Source organism: Passer montanus, unplaced genomic scaffold (assembly GCF_014805655.1).
Source record: "Passer montanus isolate IOZ18808 unplaced genomic scaffold, ASM1480565v1 scaffold9, whole genome shotgun sequence".
Classification (NCBI taxonomy): domain Eukaryota; kingdom Metazoa; phylum Chordata; class Aves; order Passeriformes; family Passeridae; genus Passer; species Passer montanus.
The window spans coordinates 828,101-846,246 of record NW_024374367.1 but is presented as its reverse complement, the minus strand read 5'-3'; the positions used below and the strand labels follow the sequence as shown (position 1 = coordinate 846,246).

Below are 18,146 nucleotides of genomic sequence, written 5' to 3'. Positions count from 1 at the left end.
ATCAGGATAGAGGTATCTCAGCTTGATTTTGATCCCCAAGATAATTTTCTCTATTGTTGCCTGTGGATTGTTGCATTTGATGCTGTGCTTTGATAAGCCAAACCAGATCCACTATCCCAGGTCTTTCACCAAGCTCTTGCTGTCACTTTTTCCCTGCTGCTGCCCCTGGCAGCTCAGCCTCTGCCTGGGAGGTGTTCCCAGCTCTGGCCCTGCAGCGCAGGGGGGCTCTGGAGGAAGGACTGGTTCTGCACACAGATTGCCATGCACAGAGAGCTCCCAGCAGGCAGCACACACTGGCAGCCACTGAGCTGGGTTTCCATGCTGAAAGAGTGGTGCTTATCTCCAGAAATAAAACTGAAAGCAAGGGCAGGACTGAGAGCTTCTATTGTTTGTCCCTACAGTAGATTAAGGAACAAGTTCTGTGGGGTTTTAGACTTCAGGAAGAATTTGAAGCGCTGCTTTGAGGGGCACAAAAGGATGGCCCTCAGTGCCTGAAAGCAAATGCTGCCTTATTTCATTGTGCTTCTGATTAATACAGAGATTTAACTGCATCAGTTTCTCCAAGTGGAAGAAGCCAGACATTGAAGGAGTCTCTGCTTTGTTCCAGTACTTCGTTATTTAGTGTCTTGGGGCTGATTAACAAAACGCTTGCCTTGAAAGGGTTTAATTTTTTTTGTTTGGTTGGTTTTGATTTTGGTATTTTTATATATTGCCCTTTTAGTATGTTTGCCTTTCTGGCAAGTGGATAAAAAGAAATGTTAAGTGTGAAACATCATAAAATGGTGACAGTAATCAAATCTTACAGAAAAATAGGAAAATAGGTAATACCTGCTGTCCTTCTGGTGTAGACCTTAGAATTGAGCACATTAGTTTTGAAAGCAGTTTCCCAAATTCAGATTCTAAAATAAAACCAAACCAAGTGAGCTAGAGTCTGTGAAATTCAGGATAACAAGATGCTGAGACACAAGCATTTCTATTTCTGAATATAGTAATTTGGTCTGAAAGCTCCTGAAAATGACGTAGTGAGAAGCTGGCAAGTGTCCATACTGCCTGCTTTCATATAGCCATGCATATGGATACCAAAGGCCAGCCAGAAATCTAGCAAAAAATTATGTTTATAATTCCTTCTTAATCCATCTGAACTGAATTGTGATCAGGTTCCCAAAAAGGCTGCTTTTATTTTGTTGTTATAATAAATGGAAATTATGAAAATATAAAAAATGCTTGAAAGGCTAACTGAACATAATATTATTCTGGTTGTCACAAAAGTACTTATCTTTTGTAAAATATATTGGAAATAGGAAGTGTGAAGCTAAGGATGTTTTGTCAGGCTCAGCTCACAAGGCACAGAATAGCAGTAAGGGTTTTTATCCCTTCCCCACTTACATAATTAAAACCAGTATTGATCCTGAGTTCCCATTATTAAAGGCATTACTAACAACGGTCTGATTTTATGCACTGATATGAAACTGTTCATCCTTATTAACAATTAACTTGCTGCTTGGAATGATTTGGGCATCAGCCATCGTCTGTCAGAACCCAGAGAACGGTGTGAGAATGGAGCTGGGCCGGCCCCGCTGTCCCCTGTGGAGTTTCAGGCTGTGGCTCTGCTCTGTCCCTGCAGGTGACATCAGGAATGACCTGTACCTGACCCTGGAGAAGGGAGACTTTGAGAGGGGTGGCAAAAGTGTGCAGAAGAACATCGAGGTGACCATGTACGTGCTCTATGCTGATGGAGAAATCCTGAAGGTAAGTGCTCCTTTCCCTGGGAGCCTCAGGTGCTCCCTGCAAGACACATCCGCTGCTTCCAGAGTCTCTGATGCAAGGGAAGAGTTAAAATAAAACTGGTGTGCTCTCTCTCTTTTTTTCTTTTTTTTTTTTAATTGTGAAGTTTGTAAGCTCTATTATGGTCAGTTATAAATCTGTAAGGATTTGGAGCACTTCCCTTATATGGGGATAGAAGACTTGGAGAAAATACTCATAAACTGAAAAGCCTGTGTGATTTCCAAATGTGATGTCAGTGGCTAAAGTAAAAAAAATTAGAGTAACTGTAATCAGAATTAAGGTGTATAGGCATATCTAAAATTAAATCATGTGTGTCATACACATTCAAACACGATGAAATGTGATTCCAAGGGAGACTTCTAAATCTGAGTTGTTGGGTTACAGTACTGAATGTAGTTCTGGAAAATAACTTGGAATAAAATTTCACCCTGGGTTGGCTCCATTCCAGGTGGGAATGGGGATTGTTTATGTTTCCTGTTTTACCTCCTCTGTTCTTTTAGTGTTATTGAAGAGAAGGGGGTGGGTGAGAGGTTGTGAATGTAGAGAAGTAAACAGGAAGTATTTCAGCATGAACAGCTATCAGAAATAACTTCCTCCTACCTTTTCTTTTACCTCCACTGCAATAAAATGGGCTTTGTAACCATTACTGTGGAGAGTCTCTACACCTAGAAGTGTGTGCCAAATACATTGCCACAATCTTCTGGTTTTAATTGAAAGGAGAACTTTCATTACTACAACTGCTTGTGGTTTCATTACATGTAAAGTGTATTTCTTGTAAGGAACTCGTTTGTGCCCAGAGCTGCTGCAGGAAGATCAGATTCCTTTTCTGCCTAAGCTTTTCAAACTGAGTGGCAAAGTTTTAGTCATCAGTTGATTACAGTCTGCCAAGGACAAAGAGAAGTCTCTCACTGCAATATCAGTATCTTCAAATGCTGATACATAATGGTGCCTAATGATTACATACAAAAGCCAGATAATTTCTACTCATTTTCAGTCTCAACTTCAGTGATTTTGATTGGAATGGTCATTCACAGAGATGAAGTTGGTTTTTAATTGTCTTTGCCTGTTGTTACTATTGGAAAGCACATTGAGGCTTCTCATGGGAGAGTGGCACAAACACTGGAAAGGATGGTCAGTCCAGTCAGAAAAAAAATCAGGTGAACAGATGGTCCTGAGAGGCTGTGGCTGCCCCATCCCTGGAAGTGCTCAAGGCCAGGTTGGATGGAAGTCTGAGCAACCTGGTCTGGTGGAAGGTGTCCCTGCCCATGGCAGGGGTCTGGAACAAGATGAGCTTTAAAGTCCTTTCCAACCCAAACCATGCTAGTATTTTCCATGAGGGAGAGACTTTACATATAAAGGACCTTTGTGGGGTTTTAAAATTTAGGCCACATATTTAAAAGAAACTGTGTCCCAGTTTTTATGGTATTGCTCCTCTGTATGGTTGCAGTCAAAGCAGCAAAGACGCTTGGTTTGTGTCTGGGAGATCTTTGGTTCCTGGTGTTTCATGGTGCCTGTGAATGTGGGCAGAACACTGAGAGTTCATTGACCCTGGAGCCCTGCTGTTCCTGGCTGGAATCCTGGTTGCTGTTCCTGGCTGGAATACCCTCCCCCATTCCTGCCCCATGGCCTTTGTGGAGCAGAGCTGCCAGCAGAGACACTGTGTGCAGAGTTACAGGATGGGGGAAGTGGCCAGAGTTTTCATCTGATGTTAGAGTAAAACCCTTAAACTTGTCCCAACCAGCAGCACAACCCAAATCTGAATTGTGCCTTTGTGAAGCCTTTAGCAGAACCTGCACAGCATTAATGAGAATTTTCTCAGTTCCTCATTGCTGCTGAGTGTATCTTGATCCAGAAATAGTCCTATTGAAAGGAGTGAAATTACCTCCAGAACGCAGTTTCATTTTCAAAATGAAAATGAGTATTTCCTTCTCAAAATGGTCTTACTCAATTGTTAGTATCTTTCAATATAATCTGAAAAATTTTTTTAAAAAAATCCTTTGACACATTTTTCACTTCTTCTTTCTATTCCAGTAGCAGGAATAGCCTATGAATTGCAAGGCACACATTTAACAACAGAGATTTCCTGATCTTTTTTTTTTTAGTTTAGCTCCCCTTCTCTGCCTGTGCCCTCTAATTCCCCTGCATATTTGGGCCTCAGGGTCACCAGGTGTCTGGAGATTAGTCTGATGTTTGTATTTTTCAGATCACAATTTAGAATTAAAGATTTACCAGTCTGCCCTCCTCAGACTATAGATTGTAGTATAACTGCATGGGAATTAAGTTAACAACCAGAAGGAGAGACTATTGATTTATTTGAAGTTCATAGCATGAAACTGCATTCAAAGACTGGCAGTTTGTCAGCCAGAGCAGGTGGCTTCTTGATGGGACAAAAAAAAAGCTCACATTAAAATTTAAATTTTGACTGTACCTTGTAGAGAAAATAGAAATACTGTTTTGTTTGCTTCTAAGAGCCTCGTGCACAATGAGGGTTTGGAATTGCTCTGTTGAAGCCCATCCATCTACTCTTGCTACAGAACAGAGCTGGGATCTTAGAGGTGTTCTGGGTCGCAGTGCTGGCACTGCTCTCTCCTAACCTGTTGTTATCTGCAACACTTAATTCTTGCTGCTATATCAAAAAAATGTGGGGCTCATCCCATGTGGTTGCTGAGGATTCCTTGAGAGGACTGAGTTGTCGTTCATCCTTCAGTCACTCAGTTTGGATCACAGCCTTTGCACTGGGTCCCTGTCAATGTAGGCAGGCCTTGATTGAATCCCAGAATTCCAGAGAGCATTTCTTCCCTTTTGGGCTCCTTCACAAATTCTTAACTTTCTCAAAGCCAGCAGATTATTGCCAGAGGTTGAACTAACTGGGTCTAGTTAATGGGATGTTCTTGACTGGGCAGTCAGATGGTTGCAGATTTTTAAAAATCAACATTTCTGGTATTTTCTTGGGTTAGAATTTACAGATGCCTTGGAGAAATGACCAGTAGCAGTTCTTGCCATCATACTGTTCCGTGGGGGGTTTTTACATCAGAATTTATATTACATGTGTTATTCTTGGTCTGCTTAGCTTTTCTTCCTGGATTCATTATCATTGGACATGCTAAAACTGAAGAATCTCCAAGCTGTCTTTTTTCTGCTTGGTTTTGAGAGATGTTGTATCTCCTGCATCTCTTTGTAAGTGCTGGGTCTACAGCATGGGTTAGTGCTCATACATTAAAAAAAAATGGGCTTCCTGGTCCATGTCTTCATCACAAAGAACCTTTGGCTGTCCTCATTTCACTACTTCAGTATTTATCCTATTTTCTTCACTTGTATCCTGATTTTTTTTATTTTCTGAGTAATACTAGTTTGTGTTTTTCTTTGTCGCTCATACATTAAAAAAAAATGGGCTTCCTGGTCCATGTCTTCATCACAAAGAACCTTTTGCTGTCCTTATTTCAGGACTTCAATATTTATCCTATTTTCTTCCCTTGTATTCTGATTTTTTTTATTTTCTGAGTAATACCAGTTTGTGTTTTTCTTTGTGTTTTTGTGAAGGCATAGATTGGGAAAGACCTCTGAGTTTGTTATATCTGAAGGCAGAAATTTAGATACAATTATGTTTTTGGTGATGAGTATTACACAGAAATCCATTGCTTACCACTGAGGAAGAAACTTGATTAGAAGTTTCTGGGATACTTGGTGAGGCTGGGTAGTTGTAGTTTTGAAAGACGAGCATTTGTAAAGAGCTTGGAAAGGTCAGTTACCACTTCTGAACAGAGATACGGTGGCAGAAATCTGGTTAAGATCTTTTCACAGAAGGCTAATATTACAAGTAATGGTCCTATTATGTCCTATTTTTTGATTCAATTTTATATATTTGGACTTAGATGTTTATTGTATCTTGTCAGTACTTGATGGAAGACTTAGCTTAAATAATAACTTAAGATACTGAGATTCATCCAGTAGCACAGGTCTCTTAGTTCACCCTTTGACCCAAAACAAAGTTTCAAGGTCTCCTAAAAAATTTCACATTTCATTTTGTGTCTGAATTTCTGCTTCTGACTCTTATGTCTACAGAAAGCCATGAATTACCTAAAGGTTATCAGTGGCTGATGAAGTGACTCAGGGGCGTAACGCCGGCTCTTTCCTTTGGTGGCAGGACTGCATCAGCCTGGGCTCGGGCGAGCCGAGCCGCAGCGCGTACCACTCCTTCGTGCTGTACCACAACAACAGCCCGCGCTGGGGCGAGGTCGTCAAGCTGCCCATCCCCATCGACCGCTTCCGCGGCTCCCACCTGCGCTTCGAGTTCCGCCACTGCTCCAGTGAGTGCCCCCTCCTGCCGCGGCCACTCCGAGCTGCGGGCCAGGAGAGAGGCAGCCTGAAATACGCTGAGGGGCACTGATAAATACACTGAATTTATCAAACAGTGCATTAAAACATGGGGAATGATCAGTGCAGGGCAAAGCGCTTTGGAGGTGTTTGTCCCTGCTGTTCTTTTGTCGTGTTTTTCTGTAGAATGTTTTCTTTGCAGGATAAACAGTTGAGATTTTGCTACATTTGGCATGTCTGTGTTTGATTTGAAGCTTGTCAGTCCTTTACATAGAACTAGAAAAAAGAAATTGGGATTAGAAAAGTTGTTTGTTATGTAGCTGCTTGTTTTCTTTTAGGCATGTGGAGAAGTTGGTGAGTAATCTTGTATATATTGATGGGGTATGCACAAATACAATTCCTTCTTTCTATCTATTGCTGCAGCAAAAGACAAGGGAGAAAAGAAGCTCTTTGGTTTTGCATTCACCCCACTGATGAGAGATGATGGCACGACCTTGTCAGATGATATCCATGAGCTTTATGTTTATAAGGTACCAGTTCTCTGCAGACTTTTCACTGCTCATCTCTACTTCATTACTTAAATGAGTAACAGTCATTACATTACCCATCTCCCCCTTACTAGAAGTTTGTGAGGAGCAGATTAATAGTAGTTTCAAAATTTTATACATTCAAAATCACATGGTTTGCCTAGAGCCTTCTATTCTAGGTGCAGCTTACTTTTTCCATCCTGATGATAATGATTTATCTGCTATTAATCCCATCCATTTTGACTTCAAACACGCTGGTATTCATGAGCATTCAGCACTTCTGCCAGCCTAAGGCATTGCTCTGTGCCTTTGCAAGATGACATTGTGCTGGATTCAAATGCCTCGTGCTGCAGTGCCACAGTTTGGCAGCCCTGCGGCAAGGGATTTGGGCTTTGGGGTTTTTCCTTCCTGCTGATTCACCTGGGTTTATTTGTTCAGTACAGTTTTCTGGCAGCAGCACTAAGTTCACATCTGGAAGATCTGGTGAGTTCTAAGGAGGCAGTGGTTGGGGATCACTCTAGAGCTGGGTCTCTTCTGGGCGAGTCCAGGGCCCCGAGCACAGCTTTTCTTTAGAAGTGTTGGTGTGCACCCACAAAAATCCCAGCACAGGCACTGTTGGGGAACTGCTGCCAGGCTCTGGGCGTGTGGAATGAGATGGACAAGGTGCAACTCCACCCTTGTGCTGTCCTTGCAGTGTGATGAGAACAGCACGTTCAACAACCACGCGCTCTACCTGGGGCTGCCCTGCTGCAAGGAGGATTACAACGGCTGCCCCAACATCCCCTCCAGCCTCATCTTCCAGCGCAGCACCAAAGAGACCTTCTCAGTCTCCACACAGCTCTCTTCTACCAAACTGACCCAGAATGGTGAGTTGCTGATGCTTCAGAACTGCCCAAGGCAGCAGGAATTAGGAAAGAGAGAAAAAAATGTACTGTTAGCACTGCGACACAATCCAGAGTTTTTGTTGCTTGGCTTTTACAGAGGGGCTAAGTAAATAAGATTTTTCTACAGCAACGTCCCTAAAGCACAAGCAGACAGGAGTGGATTGTCCACAGTGCAGTGTCAAGTCACACGAGGAGGAATGCAGCCTTTACTCTTTTCAAAGCCCTTTACCATTCCTCCATTCCTTTCTCCATTAGCAGTATTGACTCACTCCATATTGTACTTCTTGTTTTCCATTATATACATAATATATATATATGTCATTTCCCAAGAAGCATGGACTGCATCAAGAGGTGAAGTGCAAGTGATGAACCTCTGATGGGTCTGGGGTTGCCATTCTTCCCTCTGTGTGTGCTTCTAGCCCTTCCTCCCTCTCTCTGCAGTGGATCTGCTTGCCCTGCTCAAATGGAAAGCTTATCCAGATCGAGTGATGGATATTCTGGGAAGACTGAGACATGTCAGTGGCGAGGAGATTGTTAAGGTACTACATGAAATGACAGCCCTTGAATGTATCTGTGATAGGCAGTGAGTTCAGACCTGCAGGCCACTTCTGAAGGCTCCCTCTTACTGTGCTCTTTGATTCACACTGTGAGCTTCCACCCTGTGTGAATTGGGATTTTGTTATGACATGAAACTGGACAGGAGGATACCCTTGAGAACCAGTGCAGTGGGATCAAAGCAGAGCTAATCCTCAGTCAGATTCTCTCAGCCACATGTGCTAGGTCCTCAGCACCAGTGGTTCCAGTCTGCAGTCCCACACAGCTGCTGCTGCAGACACAGACCCTGGCAGGGGCTCTCTGGTGCATCCAGCCAGCAATGCACCAGTCTTCTGTCTGCCAGCTCAACATTTCACCAGGTTTTGTAGCCACTGTTGCTCCACATGATAAACTTGTGTGGCCTGAGCTTCCTCAGGGCCCACGAACTTCCAACTGCACTTGAATACTTGTGGTCTCAGCAAAACTAAGTTCATTCCAGATATGCCTCTGATAATCTTAGGTGTGCTGGGAACTTTCTCTAGGATTTATTTCTATAAATCTGGAAGTAAAAGCTGATTTCTAACACAAACAACCAAGGAGAAGAAACTGAAGACAAATCCTATCACGTAATAAGTAGTTTATCATTAAAGCCACTTCACTGTAACTCATTTGAGTGCTGCCATATCTGGAATGTTACTCTTTGTGATAACTTGGTAACAGTAACAGGGCAGCACAAATCCCATTTATATTTGAATTCTTCAAGAATGTCATGTTTTGTACACTTCATTTGTAGGGCAGTACAAGTATCTGGTTTTTATAGAGAAAGAAAAAGAAAGATATGGATTGAATTATTTCATGAGGAGAAGTAATTGATTCTCCCCATAAATCAGCTGTCATTTGGCACTGGGATATGAAGAACAGAATGTAATAATTCAGAAAAAAAGACATTTTATCATTTCAGAGACTTCATAAATTGTTATAATTTATTTCTTGTTGTCCACATCAGAAATTTAAGTAGAATAGATTAAAAAATCATGAGAGAATGTGCAGTTAATGATCTCCAGCACTCTCCTTCACACTCATCCTTTTGGAGACTGTGCTTTCAGAAAGAAAATCACTGAACTGTCAGTGTTCAACAAGCTGTGGAGTTAAGGGTGAAAGAAGCAATTGGCAACATGTAACTTGCCCCAATTAACGCTGGTTAGAAAAGCTTTACTTTCTGTTATTTAACAAAAATTTCAGTATTAAACATAACTTAATGTACTGCCCAGCCTCAGAATTGATGCTGAACAGTACCTGAGACTCCAGTGATGTGAGAATGAGAGCAAGTTCTTTTGCCACTGGTGTCAGGCAGCACTTCCAGTCAGCTTAAAGTGAGAGGAACATTCAGTCAAAATTAAAAATCAGGTATATAGTACTTTTTGTTTTGTTTTGTTTTCTGTCACTTTTGTTTGAAAATATTCCTTGTAGAATAAAGAGAAAAATTTTTCATTGTAAAATCAAATTAAAGTCTATCACATCATATGGGTGAACCTGAAGTGATTTATCCTTGCCAAGTGTTTCACAGTGATATTAACATGTATGAACTAATTAAAGCAGAGGAGAAATAACCTTTTGAATCCAATTTAAGTTGAAATTCTTTGTTCATGTCATTTTAGTTCCTACAAGATATTCTGGACACATTGTTTGTGGTTTTGGATGACAACACAGAGAAGTATGGTCTGTTGGTCTTTCAGTCTCTGGTAAGCTGCTGGATTCTTATTTACCTCATGCTCAGTGAGTTTTGAGTTTCTTATGACCATGTTACTAGTGTTGTGCTACTGTCAAATATGAAATACTCAGCTGACCCAGCCATGCTTTCTGCAATGATCTTGGGTGAGAGGGCAGGCTGACCTCAGCACGCGCAGGGGCAGCAGGATTTACTGCCACGCGGGAGAAGCAACCAGGAACACCTGATAACACAGAGTGACTGTTTAAAGCAGCTCCTTACCATGGGTCACTTGTTTGTGGGCACTTGGCAGCAGTGTGCAATTCCTTCAGCTGGGTTCCCCTCTCCCTGTCCCCAGGTGTTCATCATCAACCTGCTCCGTGACAGCAAGTACTTCCACTTCCGCCCCGTCATGGACACCTACATCCAGAAGCACTTTGCAGGAGCTCTGGCTTACAAGTAGGTCTTGTGTTCCTCCCTTTGAGAGGTGGCATCACCAAGCCACCTTTGGGAATGGTGGCACCATCAGGATCCCAGCCTTCCTGGCAGCAGTGTCCCCAAAAGTAGAGCTACTCACCTGGAAGTTTTCCAGCACAGCGGTAGGGAAAAGCTGCCAAATGTCACCAGTGGCTGAGCATGGTTGGGCATTTCTCTTTCCCTTCTGGACTGGCAAATCTTTATTTTCTTTTTTTTTTTACTGAAGAGACACTCAGCAACAACTCATTATCAGTCTGTAGTCTATACAAATGAGCTCCCAAGAGCATGTGCATTCCTCCTCTTAAAGATGTTGGGATACATGACTTGTGTGAAAGCTTAGAGAACTAATTTTAACTTCCAAAGTACATAGATATTCACATAAGATGTTCTATTTGGCTACAATTTGATTTCAGTAGATCAGAAATTTAAATTTCACTGTCACTTTGATGATTCTGCCTTATTTTCCGGTATCCAAAAGAATTTTGCATCAGAGAATGAGCCAGACCTTTTGAAAGCAACCCTTCTGGTTGTTGTTTTTTCCTTTAGACCATTGCTTTTGTATATCTGAGTATATTCTGTCTTTGGCCACAGTAAACTATAAAAACAGCTAATAATTTCTATTGATTCTTTTAAGCAATTCATATTTTTCTGTAATTAAATATAAAAAATACTCTATCAATGGCAGGTAGAAACCCATAGATAATATACAGCACTGGAAGGCATAGTTGTGTTCACAGGGTAAAAAGGTGTTCTGCTTTGTATTAATTAGCACCTCTTTCAAACAAAACAAATGGTTTTTGGTAATCTGATGTCTGAAATGAAACATGGGTTTAATACAGCTGTGTAAGTTAGTCCAGTTGGTCTTGTGTACTTGGTAAAATAGATGCAGGTATTTTCTTTGTGATCTCAGTTTCTAAAAGCTTCTTACTAAGATGAGAGCTGGGATTTCTTATTAAAATAAATGTACATTTTGGTCTTAGAACCATGCCTTTATCAAAGCTGTCTTTCTAATAACATCTTTTTAATGTGCTCTTAGTGTTCCTCATGGTCCAAGTCAATTACAGAGAAGAAATAATTGTCTGGTTTTGAAACTTAAGTGTAAATACTATGTAAATTCAGTATTGAGGACAGCTGTAGCTGACCACTGCAATAAGGTGAAATGAGAGTGTTTAGAGAAGTCTCCCAAAGCAGGATGTGTGATGGCAGAGTGGTGCTGAAGGCTGTGCTCCCTGTCCCCCCAGGGAGCTGATCCGCTGTCTCAAGTGGTACATGGACCGCTCGGCCGAGCTCGTGCGCCAGGACCACATCCAGGAGGCAATGAGGGTAGGTGGCCATGGGCACTGCTCTGTTCCTCTGGCACACAAGGGCTGGCAAGGCTGGGAATGGAATCAAGGCTAGTGTGCACTGCTTTCCTGAAATTGTTTAACCAGATTTTTTTTTATATAGCCACAGTTTTAGTTTTAGGGGGAGATTCATTCTTGTGCTGAAGAAATTGAAAGAATTAAGTCCCCTAAAACCCTTCTGCAACCATGTGGAGAACTTAAGTGGGACTTAGATCCATGGCCAGTGCATGAATATTGATGTGGGCCACACCTGGCCCTCCAAGCAGCAGTACTTTTGAGTGTATCAGGCATGGGTGCTGTGGATCAAAGTTTTGCTCTTCAGTTCTGCCTGTGACACAGCTTCATTGTACCACGAGTTAAAGTTCTGGAGTATTTTAAGCAACAGAGTTTTTAACTGGATGGAAACCCTCAGAAGTAGCACAGGACCTGACCTACGGTTCTGAGATGGGAGCATGATGTCCCAGGGAGGCACAGCTGTGAGAAACACCAGAAATGTTTTGGTGGTATTACAGAGAAATCAGAGAATAAAGAAAGTATTCATTTTTACCATGGGTAATAGTAAGCCTGGAAGTCAGTGTGTCAAGTGCATAAATACAAGATACCAACATTTGCAGGAAGATGGTTTTTTTTGAGTGAATGCCCACCTGCACCTTCTGCCTCCAAGGGGCTGGTGTCCTAACACCAGAGTCTGGGCACCTGGAGAACTGGAAGCAGTTGGATTTTGTCACTTGTCAGTTCAAATAGGTATAACCTCTCCCAGGTGAAGGACACTGCCAATGTCATCCTCTCACTTTCCAGATCCCCTGCTGGGATCCTATTCAGATAAGGGCATCACACCTGTGCTTGCTTTGGCTTTGTAGATATTGCCACGCTTAGGAACATCTTTGGAATTTTCAACCACAGATTCATATGTAACGGTAAAAATAGGGCAAAGATGCTTTTTCTAGGAATTAGCAACTTTCTCATGTTTTTTTTTTTTTTCCTATCATTATCTTCCGTTTTTTTAATTGAGAAAAAAGCTATAAAAGTTATGAGATGAGAAGATCTCCAGCTGGAATGACTTCGAGGAGGTTTTCTTGCCTCTCAAAGCACTCATTAGTGGTTATGCAGTGCAGCAAATAGAGATGTAGGATATTGTCCCTAAGTGATCTGCATTTGCTGAACCTCAGAGCAGTCCTGTTTGGAATAGTAACGACAGGAATGCTGGAATGCCTTTCAGCAGCTGGGGTTAGGGAGGTCACTTTGTGAATATGGTACCTTGTGTCTCAGCCTCCAAGGCAGCTCTTTGCTCACTCAGGCTCTCAAGTGCTGGCCTGGAACGTGGCTGTTCCCTCTGCGAGGGAGGTCAGTTTGCAGACCTGACAGCCCAAGCCTTTCCAAGCACAGGAATTAACATTACCAGCAGAGCTTGTGCAGAGCTGACAGCACATCCTCTGCCACCCACGCTGCTGTCACATCTTATTCAGACAGTTGCCTTTGCAGGTATCTCTTGCAGGCCCAAATTCAGGTCTTATCTTCTCCCATTACAATGAAGTGACTGATTTCCTTCTTTGTTTCCAGATTTTATTTCAGGCATTTGGGGCAAGTTTGTACCAAAGACATTATCATTGCTAATGTGTCATTACTACTACCAGATTCTACTGTTGGGGATTTCTGTGGACTTTGATGTGTTCACCACACTCCTTGCATTAGAAGTTCTTTGACTGAGAAAACAGGATAGCTCTGTGTCCCTTTTTCCCTGAATTACCTGTTCAGTGCAGTGCCCTAAAGCTGGTGCTGAAATACTCTGCACTCTTACAACTCCTGGCTGCTCATGTACATTCATGATGGACATGCAGATGTCTCATAGGATTCTGATTTCCAACCCTGGCATTAGCAAAGAGAGTTGCAGAGAACTTCTAAAATGTCTTATCTCCCTCAAGACTGCTCTTAATTCTCAAAATGTCCTGTGCAATTTGGAAAAGCTATAACTGAAAGGACATTTCTACCAAGAACACAGCAGCATGCTCCTTTATTGTGCCCTATACAAAGCTCCACAAAAGCTCCATCCTTTGCTCCCAGGGAATTTCTGTAACCCAGTGTCCATGAATGGCTCCACAGCCAGTTTTGCTGTCCCTGAGGAAATTAAGAACTAAGGAACTGTGTCAAGGAAATGCCCTTCCAGCTTCAGTGATCTTCCAGCAGAACTATAAGTGGGTTTTGCCTACATTAGGGAACCAACAGCAAGGGCTTTTGTCCCTCAGGGGGTTTTCCCTGAGTCTTCCCTGCTGGTCACAGGGCAGAGGTGCTCACTTGTTACATGAACATGCACACAGACTGTGTTTGTAAGGGACCTACTTCAATTTGACACTGATCTTTTATATCATGCCAAACATCACTGAAGGCTGGGATGTTATCTCAGTGCACTTGTATGTCTTTAGTCACAAATTCACATCATATTTGTGATGCTGTTGGCAGCAAGAGTTATTCCTGGTGCTGACTTGTGCTACCAAGACTTGGTTTGTGTTCTTAGCATCCCAGCCACGTGTGCAGACACTGGGAACTCTTTGGTTCAACCTGTGGGCTCATTGTGCTAAGGAAGTGCAGTGCCCTGAGCCCTGCTACCTCACCTTCCACGGGGAATTATGGAGGTTCACACACAAATGCTCTGATTCACTGCAAAACCCAATCCTCACACTGAAGTTGTGAGCCTTCAGATGAGAATGATGGCTGTGTGCACTGATGGCCTAAAGCAGCTCCTACGGGCACTGCATGTGCTGGGCTTGGTGTTGGCACAGGGCTGTCAGCCTTGGAGAGCTGACTGGGAACCTTTGTGTGGAAAGGAGCCAGGAACGCAGCTGGTATTTCCTGATGAAGTTCTTTGGTGTAAGAAAGCTTCACTGGGAGATGGTTTAGTACAGAAGTATAAATAATAACTGCTAACTACCAACCTTGCCATAATTTCTGGGGCAGGGGGGGAGGCTGTAAGAGTCAATGGCATTTTGAGGTCCATGATGGCTTTATGAGGAATTTCACATTCCTGTTTTATATCCCTAAAGCTGTGGCATTCTAAAGCCTACAACATAGCACTGCATATTTGTGCATATTGTGTGGTGGCTCAGTGAGGGACTCTTATGGGTGCAAAAATATCTCTTGGGAGCAAAACTTGTATTTTAATTAACTTCCAGTTTCCCAGCATTGAAGTGAGACGAGTATTTTCCATGGAATACACTGAAATATTACTAAGGTTTCTGTACAGCCTATGATTGCTGAATCTCCAGCCTGTTGTTTTCCTGTGCTGGGTTTTGAGGATGTCATCAAAACATGAATTGTCTTCCCTCAATCCTGCTTTGCTGGTGAATCCTGTTGAGCCCTAAGAGAAGCAGTGATGTCCCTGATATTTGGTACACTCTGACATTGCCAGTATCAAGGAGGTGTGTGAAGTGTCACCTTGCTGGGCTGGTGTCTCAGAACTGTTGACAGAACAGTCACAGGACAGTGACTTCTTACAGCTGCTCAGAACAATGTGTTTTCTTCATGGTCACTGCTGCCAGATCAATGCAGTTGTAAATAATGCCATTTACAAAATTTTGAAAGAAAACAGAACAGCTTCTTCAGACACTTCATTGTGCAATTCATGAGAAAACCAGAAGTTTCATACCTTGACCAAAATTTTCCTCAAATGATGTAACTCAGATTTGTCTCCTTGATGTAAATGCATACTTTTCCTGTTAGTGGGACATGCAAGTAACAAAGATTATTGCTTGTGAATGGGTACTTGCCTAAGAGCAGCTCTTCCTCAACTGAATTGTGTAACTTATAAAGCCTGTTTTTCATTCTCCTTTCTAAAGCTCAAGAATTTAGTTATTATGCATGTAGAGTCTTTCCTGGTTCTCTTTAAAGCTCCTTTATTTTTCTTTCTCTCTTTTTCTCTGTCTTGATCTCCTTCCTCTCCTGCTCCTTAAGGCCTTGGAATATCTTTTCAAGTTCATTGTCCAATCTCGGATCCTTTACTCCAGAGCTACTTGTGGAATGGAGGAGGAGCAGTTCCGCTCCAGCATCCAGGAGCTTTTCCAGTCCATCAGATTTGTGCTCAGCTTGGACAGCAGGAGCTCTGAGACTCTCATCTTCACACAGGTTTGCTATTTCCTACACTCCCACTGGCAAACCACAAGGCAGCTGTTCCTGCAGGGGTAGGAGGTGTGGGCACATGGGGGTGAAATGCAGGTCAGTGGAGTTTTCCCCCCTAAAAAGCTGGTGATGCTGCAGAACAAGACAGCCATTAATGGCACTAGACAGTAACTGTGCACAGGTGAGCTGGACTGGGGCACTCTAGGAGGAAGTGATTTCTCACATGAGAATGCAATTTTTGCTGTTCACAAAAGTAAAGTGCATTTTCAAGTCTCTCTCATTCCTATGTCTTATGGTTGGCTGTTGCAACACAGCAGATGGGACTCAGTTTCTTCATGCAGGAAAAGCCCATTCTTTATTCACATAGTTCATATTTATAGGAAATATCAGAAAGCACTGTGTTAAACCTAACTGCTCAGCAATACACTGACACTCAGTTTATTGGTTAGGGTGTAAGTCTGTCAAATCTCTCTATATTTGGTTAGTTTACATATTTTCTTCACTGATTCTTATGAGACAGATTTCTTGTTTAGAACAGGTGCAAATGGTTTTCTTACCAGAATAGCTTGTTGTGTTAACTGCTTTCATTCTTATGATTTTTCACATGGGAAGTTAGCTAGCTGCACTTAAAAGAAATAACAGGCCAGCTGGTAGTTTAGCAGAGCATGGCCTGATTTTTATAAGGCCTTTCTTTTATCATATCTCTACTTGTATGCAACAGTTGGCCTCAAGAATTTCTAAATCCTTCATTATAGTACTTCAAATCAATACTTACGGTCACAGCAGCATCACAGTGAGAAGTTCAACTGATGTATTTGCACTCAGGTAAACAATTCCAGCATGTGCTAAAATTACAGTCAGAATCATGTGCAGCCTGACCACAAACATGTTGTGATGCCCATACTCATTTAATGCATCATTAAATATGGCCCAGGGGACATCATGAAGATTCCATGAGGGCTGAAGACAATACTCGAAGTAAGTAAGGATGCTGCTGAGTTTTGGGTTCAGTTTTAAACACCTCTGTACTGCATTACATACTGCTGCATTTAAATTTTAAATGTCAAACATGCTGTTTGATGTCTCAGAATGGAGCACCCAGAGCTCCCTGGTTATCGTGAAGGTGGTTTGTAATCACTAATGCAGCATTACAGATGTTTGGAACACCTGCTGTATTTTGCAAAAGCAGCTGCTGTGAACATTGCAGCCAAGCAGTGACTCTGCTGGTTCAGGAAGCTGCCAGTGGAGTGATCCCTTTCTTAAGGAGCTGCTCTGAAAGATTTGAGAACAGCTGCTCTAATGTTTTATTTAATCACCCATTAGTGGGTATAATAAGATGAGCCAGGAACAAGAGAAGTCAGTGCACAGAATTTTGCAGACAAAGTGATGGTGAATGGAAACAGTATCTGCTGAATATTTTCCAGTTGTGTTGGTCCCAAAGAGAGAGGGAGAGTCACTTCGAGAATGGGGGATTTTCCTTTGTTTTCTTTGTTCCTCTTCTTAATTTTTTTCCTCCTTTCTCTCACTATGGTATTTCTTACTTTGGACTTTTGTAATTCATAAAGCCTGTCCTTGTTGAATCTTTGAAAAGTTTACTTTTTGTTTCCCCCTTGCCACTGTGTTGCCCCCTGATCCCATTGCCCCTAGGCCCCCCAGGCTGGAGGGCAGGCGAGCGGAGCCGGGACAGGTGCCCCACAAAAATGTGGGGGCACAACAAGGCCGACATTTAATTCTGTAAGTAATGATCCCCAGGACTGCTCAAGTGTTTCATTGTGGATGTTCCCAGTCAACCTCCCTTCCCTACCCCAAACACTCTTTTCCTGCATATAAACTAGAGTTTGATGTTTAAGTGGCCAGTACTTTAAAACTTGGAGATGAGGAATATTTCAGTTATTCATGGACCAGTTTATGGCATCCACACACCAAAAAGACAGTACTGAGGGTGTACACAAGATTCTATAAGTCAATTTGTTCAGGGGAGCCAAGTGTTTCTTATTTGCTTATTAGTTCTGGAAATCTGGACAATAGCTAAATACCCACAGAAACGCTCGAGGCCCTGGCAAACATATTTTCCCTCACACTTGTCCTCTTCTCGAGGATATTTGACAGATCTCAGTATCTCAGTTTTTTCCAGCAATGAGAGTAAAACTGATTTCCTTCCTCCCAGGCAATTAGTTTGACATGAGTAATGTTCCAGCATATTTTAGGGTGTTGAGCAATAATGGGACCCTTCAAGGAACTGTTGAAATGATGTCACCTCAGGACAGCTCCAAATCTTCCTGAAGAAATCCCCTGCCTACCCTTGGATTGCAAGGTTATACAGAAACCCTTCTGCTTTCAAAGTAACAGAAAGTTTCAGAAAACTCCTGTTAGGATTTGTTGGGCCAGTATTGTAATTTCACTTGTATTATCCCAAAGATAAAGACAGTGACTGGATTTATGGCTGTTACTGCCTTCCAAGAGT

General features: G+C 42.3%; 1 protein-coding gene across 12 annotated transcripts in view; it reads left to right on the top strand.

Moving 5' to 3' along the window:
- The window catches only part of DOCK3 (dedicator of cytokinesis 3), a 187,856-nt gene that overhangs the window by 116,533 nt on the left and 53,177 nt on the right, over positions 1 to 18,146 (top strand). For all 12 annotated transcript variants that reach the window (XM_039734182.1, XM_039734176.1, XM_039734181.1 and 9 more), the window contains 9 exons: positions 1,625 to 1,749; positions 5,930 to 6,092; positions 6,523 to 6,629; positions 7,321 to 7,492; positions 7,952 to 8,049; positions 9,703 to 9,786; positions 10,111 to 10,211; positions 11,471 to 11,552; positions 15,518 to 15,688. In XM_039734182.1, the coding sequence (XP_039590116.1) occupies positions 1,625 to 1,749; positions 5,930 to 6,092; positions 6,523 to 6,629; positions 7,321 to 7,492; positions 7,952 to 8,049; positions 9,703 to 9,786; positions 10,111 to 10,211; positions 11,471 to 11,552; positions 15,518 to 15,688 (1,103 nt within the window). The remainder of the gene's footprint in view (positions 1 to 1,624; positions 1,750 to 5,929; positions 6,093 to 6,522; positions 6,630 to 7,320; positions 7,493 to 7,951; positions 8,050 to 9,702; positions 9,787 to 10,110; positions 10,212 to 11,470; positions 11,553 to 15,517; positions 15,689 to 18,146) is intronic.